General features: G+C 41.1%; 1 protein-coding gene across 1 annotated transcript; it reads left to right on the top strand.

The window, feature by feature from the left end:
* Positions 1-552: 552 nt before the first annotated feature.
* Positions 553-7,205, top strand: LOC111647448 (coronin-6-like; the record flags this gene model as incomplete). Its single annotated transcript, XM_023397050.2, has 3 exons — positions 553-792; positions 4,083-4,282; positions 7,083-7,205. Coding segments are annotated over exons 2-3 (321 nt in total), but the record flags the coding sequence as incomplete, so codon positions are not given.
* Between the last annotated feature and the right edge of the window lie 499 nt (positions 7,206-7,704).

The raw sequence follows: 7,704 nt of genomic DNA, 5'->3' as shown, positions 1-7,704 counted from the left end.
GGGGAAATTATATTTTACTGGAATCTTGGTTTATGCAATAAATAAAAAATAAATGAAAAGGTAATAAATAAAATCTCTCTCCAAGACAATAGTGATGTAATGCTACGGCCATTTTGTTATGAGTGTTTTGGTTGCATTGGCTATGACAGTAACTATTGTGCTGAGCTGCATGTTGGTAAAGAGAAATAAGAATAACCTTTTATAAACCTAGATGCCACAAACTCAGCTTTACTCAATCTACAGGTGATCTTTGGTCAACTTGTAAGTGCTGTTTTGTTTAGTTTTGTTAAAGCTCTGATCATCACCTTGTGCCAATACAAAAACAGAAAGAAGCTAGTTTCAGGAGTCAACGGGTGGGCACTTGAAGGCAGCATCGGAGATCAGGGGTCACCTGTGTGCGTTTATTTACCTGTTAAAGTCACAGTTCTTCTATCAGAGCCCACCAGCTGTGACACTGACCCCCGGGGACGCGCTGGCCCCCTGTAACCAGCGCGCGTCACGTTTCCCTGTACTGACAGAGCCTGTTCCAAAATAGACGGCACCCACCCTGCACCCACCCTCCTCTCTCCCTGCTCTGCCCCGGTCCTCTCCCCTCTCTCTTTCCCTGCCGAGGAGCGTAACGCAGTTGTCCAGTGCGTCCCCTCAGCAAGTCCGCACCAACTCCAGGAAGCCGGATCATCGAGGAATACCATTCACAGGAATAAAGATCAGCAGGAGGAGGAGGAGGAGTGCGCTATTCAACACAAACCGTTAGAGCTGTCCAGGGAAGAGGGGTCTCCCCCAAAACCTGAGGTGAGTTGTCTTGTGGACTATCTTTCCTAATGCGTGTGTCAGTGTCGGTGCTGCAGTGGGGTGAGAGGTGCGTCAGCTTCTGTACTGCACTGCCGGAGAGGAGTGAGCGCGTCCCCACCTTTGGAAATCCTGATAGAAAAAGTCGGTACATTGTGATTACTCACGTCCCAGAGCAGGTCTTGAGTCTTACATGGCAGCTGTAGGCTACTTCAAGGATCAGTTGGACATTAGGCCTCTAACCCCCCACCCCACCCCCCTGCGCCGCTGTCAGCCTGTATGTTCCCCGTGTTTATGTGTGTTTGTGCGCATCGGCTGTTTAAATTTACGGTCAGTTCATTAACGATAAAGCACCAAAGAGAGCGTTGGCTTCATTGTGGGACTATTTAGGATCCGGCAGGCGGGTGGGAGGAGCGGCCGGCCCGGGTGGGACAGTGCAGTTTGTCATGTCTATATTAGGAAAGTGGCAGTGTCATTCTTTCGCTCTGTCTCGACTCCCCAGAGCCGTGCCGTGTGCGACAGCGGAGGGTATAATTTCATTAACCTGAGGAGAATTAAAAGAGCATGTCAGAGGTTTTCCGCGTTTAATTTCATAATTTATAAATCACATATATCTGCCACCACTTTCCTGAAAGACACAAGTCTCTCTGACATTATTCCAGTCAGAGAGCCTGCTGGTTTCAACAGTGGTTTGAAAATCAACTTAGAGAGAGAAAGCGTTTCTTTTCTTTCTTTTTACTTTTCTTTTCTTTACTTGATTTAGTTTTTTTATGTTAGATTTTTGAGTTTTTTTAAAGCCCTTTCTTTAAACTTGACCATGATCAATATGTGTTCATGCTCAAATCAGATTATAAGCATGCACAATAACTAAATAGATATTTTATTTTCCATTTTGTAATTTTAAGATCAAGTTAGTTTTGATACTGGCCTTTGAGATCATCATAACAACAGGAGAGCTTCTTCTTCTTCTTCTTCTTCTTCTTTTGTGTATTAGGACTTTATCTGGACATATAAGTGGAAAAAAACACAAAATTGAACTACTGTTACTATAAACAACTCTCTGATATAGTAAATAAAATAGTGTAGTCTAAAAGTCTGAGACTACTTTCTTGAATGTATATATACACGTATATATGATATAGTCTTCGCCCTGAAATGCCCCTCAGCTGGCCCGCCTGAAGTGGTCGCTGGAATGTAAATCTCTTGATAACGGAGAGCTTCCAGGAAAGCAGCGAGAGCCTCTGTCCTCTAATCAGTTTGGTTGAGTCATGGTTGCCACAGTCTTTAGGTCTGAGTTGTAATATATATTCTAGTGTGAAGGTCAGACATCGTCATTTAAAGCTGTGGCAGGATTGGGGTCTGGACTCGTGTTCACTTGATCACAGGCCTGATGAATTAACAAAGTTCCACTGAGCCCTGGACTCAGCTGCTGCTCTTTGTGCTTTTATTTTAAAGAGCCAGACAGTTTAAGTTCCTGATCATCCACTAAACAAGAAGAAGAACTCTGCTGCATTTATCAGACGTCTTCAGGGACGGATACAGGCCTACTTTTAGTTTTGGCCTTATGTAAGCCAGTGCATTCTGGGAATGTATGTTAGATACTGTACGTTTTTAAAATACATTCTCATAGGGATTGTATCACATGAGTGTGAATGGATGTAACTGCTGTGCAGTGTATTGCTGACTTCACCCTGGTATTGTATCTGTCATATATTAAGTGCTCTCCCTGTGTTTATGTGCTCTCTGAGTCTTAGCGTTTGTCTTTGAAGTTCGACTATCACATAGTGTTTGGTGGGACAATCAACTATTAATAACTCCACTGATGGTGGGCACTGTTATAGAATATCTCCTGTGATTTGGAGGATTATAGTCCCTCTGGCCTGGTGCCTGGGAGAGCTGCAGGACAGAAAGCTGTCAGTCAACAACCAGCCTAAAAACACAATACTGAGTTCATTCATTATTCAGAGAAAAGCAGAAGGTTATTTACAGATAACTTATTTACAGCCTTGGTTTGCTGTTCAAATGTTCAATTTTTAACAACATCAAATATTCATGACTCAATAAGCAACAAGTTGAAAAGAAGAAAGATCTCAAAGTATTTATTTTTTTATTTTTTTAAATATATAGCTAATCTGCTTTATCAGAACTGTGGTGTGGTCTGATCAGATTTGATTGACAGTGAATAAACAACCAGTTAACTGCTGGATCCTGATTGGTCCACAGAAGTTACATCACCTTTTCCCACCCACAGTTATCTCTCCTGTAAAATAACTAAAAACTGTGACCAAACCACTGGAAATAACGTGTTCATATGGATCCCATCACTCATTGTAAGTAGACTGAGAAGAAAGTTTTCAAGGCCTACTAAATATAACAATGGATATTGTGTAAAAATGCTCCATTACAAGTAAAAGTCCTGCATTCAAAAGCTTACTCAAGTAAAAGTACAAAGGTATCACAGTAAAAGTATTTGTTCTGCAGAAAAACGACCCATATAAGTGATATACAAGTATACACTATATTATTATATGCCTGTGCCAGTGCAATGAATATAAATATAAGTGAAATAGAAAACAAAAGAAGAACTTCAGTCCTTGCTATCACGACACAGAGAAAATATCTTATCTACTTTATGTGTCTTTCAATCTGAATAAAATAAATACCAAAGGTGAGTGAACTGCCTTGTGAACTTTCAAAATAAAGAGCTTCAAAGTGTCATTGAGTTACTGAATCATCTTCAACCTTGAAAACAATAACAGCAAAAACAGCACATTAATTGATACAAAGATTATTTAACAACCTGCCTCCACAATTACTTGATACTAATGACAATTACAGACTACATGCTGTAGAAGAAGATATAAAGCATAAAAGGTACAGGTTGAGAAGAGCTTCCTGGACAGCATTGTTTGTTTGCTCTTTCTGTGAAATGTCTCCTTCCTCGAAGAGATGAGATCTGATTGAATTGTGTTTGCTTCAAGTTTTCTCCAGTATTTTCAAAAGAAATCACCTGGAACTCTGTCACAAAATGATTCACGTGAAGTCAAGTAAACGCGACACTTTTGGCCAAACATAAATGTACGTAACTGTCCACATAACTCTCTGCTGGTCATTTTAGTTTTAGTTGAATTTGATGAGTGATGATGCTGAAGTTTGTATTGAATGTTAATGATGAAAGTTGTGTCTTCTTCTCTGTTTTTTTCTTTTCCCTTTCACACTTTCCCCCTAAAATTTTACCACCTCTCATCCCTTCTTCACCTTTGCATCCTCCTACCTTCCTCTACTCGCCCCAGCCATGAGTCGCAGCATTGTGCGGCAGAGTAAGTTTCGCCATGTCTTTGGCCAGACGGTCAAAGCTGAGCAGGGTTACGATGACATTCGCGTTTCCAAGGTGACGTGGGACAGCTCCTTCTGTGCCGTCAACCCAAAGTTCCTGGCAGTCATTGTTGAGTCCAGCGGCGGAGGAGCGTTCCTGGTCCTGCCCCTCTCTAAGGTCAGTAAGGTCAAAGCAAAGCTAATGACATTTCCATCAACATCAACTTAACTTTGTGTTGCCTGCTGATTAGCAACTATTAGCATGCTGATAACATAACATGCCTTCCTGTTTGGAAAGTATTTGTGTGTGTTTAAAATATTGATTGAGGATGATAGTAATTTTCAAAATGTGTTTTTATTACGTGTCAGTTGGTATGCTGAAAGAAGTTTGACATGTCAGTCAACCCATGCTGTCAGCATGGGTTTGCAGCAGGCTGTTTTTGCCATAAAAGAGTAAGGGGAAAGAGAAAAAAGGGGAAAAAAGGGAAGCAAAGATGGCTTCCTTGCTTCTCAGCATTCATGAGCTGACATTATTGTTCAGCTCATCAAGGACACACGAGGCAATGCCATCATCTAAAAATCTGCGGGGCCACTTCGGTTTCAGATCATTGTATCTGTTTGTATTGATCGGTTCAGATTTCATGACTAAGCATTAATCTTGTAAGGAGGCTTGTCTCAGTAACTGAACGCTCTATAATGTTTAGCTATAAGTAGCTATAACAGGGTCGATGTGTGACATAATCAGCAGGCTGTAAAAGGGAGAGTGAAGAGGACTGGCAGCTCTTTACTGAGATTAAGTATTTTCTGTTACATCAGATATTTGAAAAACACTCAAAATAAATCTTATGTCTCATCCTTTGAGATTGACTTGACTAGTATGTTTTCAGTCTGTTTTCAGTCTAACAGCAGAGCACATAATATTTGCTCTTGGCCTTGGGAAGGACACCATAATTGCTGAAACAGAAATACAGCGACAGGAAAAGCAACAGGTCGAGACAGATCAGGCGCTTAAAGCTGCGATGCTTCAGTGTGGTGTTAAAGTTCATCGCGCCACATGATGATAACAACATCGCCTTAAAATAAACGATGAACACCACAAAGACAAAACTAAACATACCCATTATCATGTTATGAAATATGCAACTCCAGTCATCCTATCAAAGTAAAATAGATTAACACTACTACATATCACATTTTATGCATTTTAGAGGCTAAAATAGCAAAGTAGCTGTAAGTTTGGGTTTGATATGACATATCTGAAATCTCTATTTAACTGCTGAAGTTGCTTCAATAATACTGTGGTAAAATTCTCAGGTATTACATATTCAAAAAACTATTTTCACGGACAGTTTCACAATGTGGCAAGTTAGCTGCAGATCACAGCTCAAGGTGGAGCTCTCCAAATAACTGCTGACGCCGCTGTAATCACTCAGTGCTGCAGCAATTGAGTTGACCTGCCCAATGAGATACCTCCACTCAGCAGGTTTCATTTTGAGCCAGGATGCTAACACCAGCTGCCAATCACAGTCCAGCAGAAGTTAATTGTCTTCAGTCAGAAAGAAATACAGTAGTTTTTGAAAAATTATATAATAATAATATAATATATAATAGTTGTATCTGGAGACTGTAAATCATGTGTGTACTTCCTGTTTTAAATAACTTTAGGCCACATGAAAATTGTGAAAGTGTTATAATTGGACTACAAAGAGGGGAATGAACAACAGTTTAGAAATGTCATAAGTGTAACAAGGTGATAAACTCGCATATCAGTGGTGGTAATTAGTGACACAGAGTAATGCACAGAGTTTTTTGGAGACACTGGGAAGTGGACGTGATTATATATTGGAGTCATGGTGAACAGACATGCTATTAATACACTCTCCATCCTCCATCTCCCCCCTCCGGGTCCCCAACAGGCCACAAGAAAAACTCCCCTTTCAACGCCTCGTCGCTCAGCTATAAATACACCTCTCTTGGGGTGTGTTTTTGGTGTGTGTTCGTGTGTGTGTGCGTGGAGGGAGAGATAGCTCAGAAGTGAAATAAAGTGGAAGTGGCATCATGATTTTAGTTTGCATATTAAAAAATGTCAGGTTTTATCTGTGTCCTGGAAGTCCACCATGATACTGGGGGTTTGGGTTGTTGAAGGTTTTGACGGCCACATTTGGTCTTGTTTACACGAGAGATCCATTCAGACAGAACACTGGACATTGGTCGTCAGTTTTCACAGAGTCAGTCTAATAACACTGGCCGAACCGTCTTATTAAACTGCCCTAAATTATGAGGAAATTACTTTGCTGTGATGTGAGCAGACTCTTATAGATTCAATCCTGCCTGAACATTCACATTCGTGTCTCTTTTACAATACCTGACATGCATATTATGCTGTGTGCACTGCAATGCAGATAGGGCACAAACTCAATGCACAGAGGGCAAGAGGTGGCCTGTCAATGAGGGCCCCGACTGTGACCCGCTAACAGGACAAATCCACGGTTATTTCAACAGCATTTCAATGATTCTATTTAAACATGTAGTTTCCCGACCTGTTGTCTCACCACAAGGTGAGAATTTCAAATAGTAAACAAAATAATTTCTCCACAAGGTCCATTTGGATAAAGTCCTTAAAATACTCAAAAAGAAAAAGAAAAACTATTAGAAGATGCAGGATTACATGACAACCAAACAATCTGTATGTGTTGCAGAAGATTTGTGATCTGCTCAAAAGCTGGGAGAAGCTGCTAAATGGATTTTAGACTCAACACTAAACTTTCAGTCTTCATCTGTTTGCATCACATTTCACATTGAAATAAAGCCACGAGATGCTGTTGAAACAACAGTTACATGTAACTTTGCATGTCTAAAAACTCACTTTCTGTTTTTCACTTAGTTATGAGGAATAGATGGATATTAATGTTAAGTAATTGTATGTACAAACACGGCCCTAACTTGCTGCTGTGTGTCACTGCTGCTGTGTGCTGCAGACAGGTCGTGTGGATAAGAGCTACCCGCTGGTGATCGGCCACGCTGGACCGGTCCTCGACATTGACTGGTGCCCTCATGATGACAACATCCTGGCCAGCTGCTCGGAGGACTGTACTGCAATGGTAATGACAGTGTGTGTGTGTGTGTGTGTGTGTGTGTGTGTGTGTGTGTGTGTGTATATATAAAAGTATATGTGTGTGGAAGAAAAGCCCTGAGTGGGAGAGAGAAGTTGCAAATGCATGTGGAGGAGTTTGTTGTTTGGTGACTCAGATAACAGTCATAGAGTTCGTCACGGCCTGAGCTTGTCACATCCGCCCGCCAGTTTAACGAACAATAAGTCAGTCAAGGCATCACTGTGTCTACCTGTCTGACTGTCCACCCACCAGTTCCGCCTCATCTCCGTCTCTTCATCAGTCTGCTCCTCATATTTCATCCTCAACAGGTTGGAGAAAATCTGCCGTCATTTATTGTAACAGAGCTGCTAATCCTGCTGCTCTAAACTGTCCCTGTTTGTGTGATAAAAGCAGTGTCAGTGTGTGTGTGTGTGTGTGTGTGTGTGTGTGGGCTCAGTGGGATTTATATATTTACAGTGTGACATCCTCCTCAGACTCTCTGTTTAAT

The sequence above is a fragment of the Seriola lalandi genome, unplaced genomic scaffold, assembly GCF_002814215.2.
Source record: "Seriola lalandi dorsalis isolate HSWRI2012SDOR001 ecotype SW California unplaced genomic scaffold, Sedor1 jcf7180002054995, whole genome shotgun sequence".
Classification (NCBI taxonomy): domain Eukaryota; kingdom Metazoa; phylum Chordata; class Actinopteri; order Carangiformes; family Carangidae; genus Seriola; species Seriola lalandi.
The sequence above is the reverse complement of the archived record's forward strand: the minus strand, read 5'-3'. Positions and strand labels throughout refer to the sequence as shown.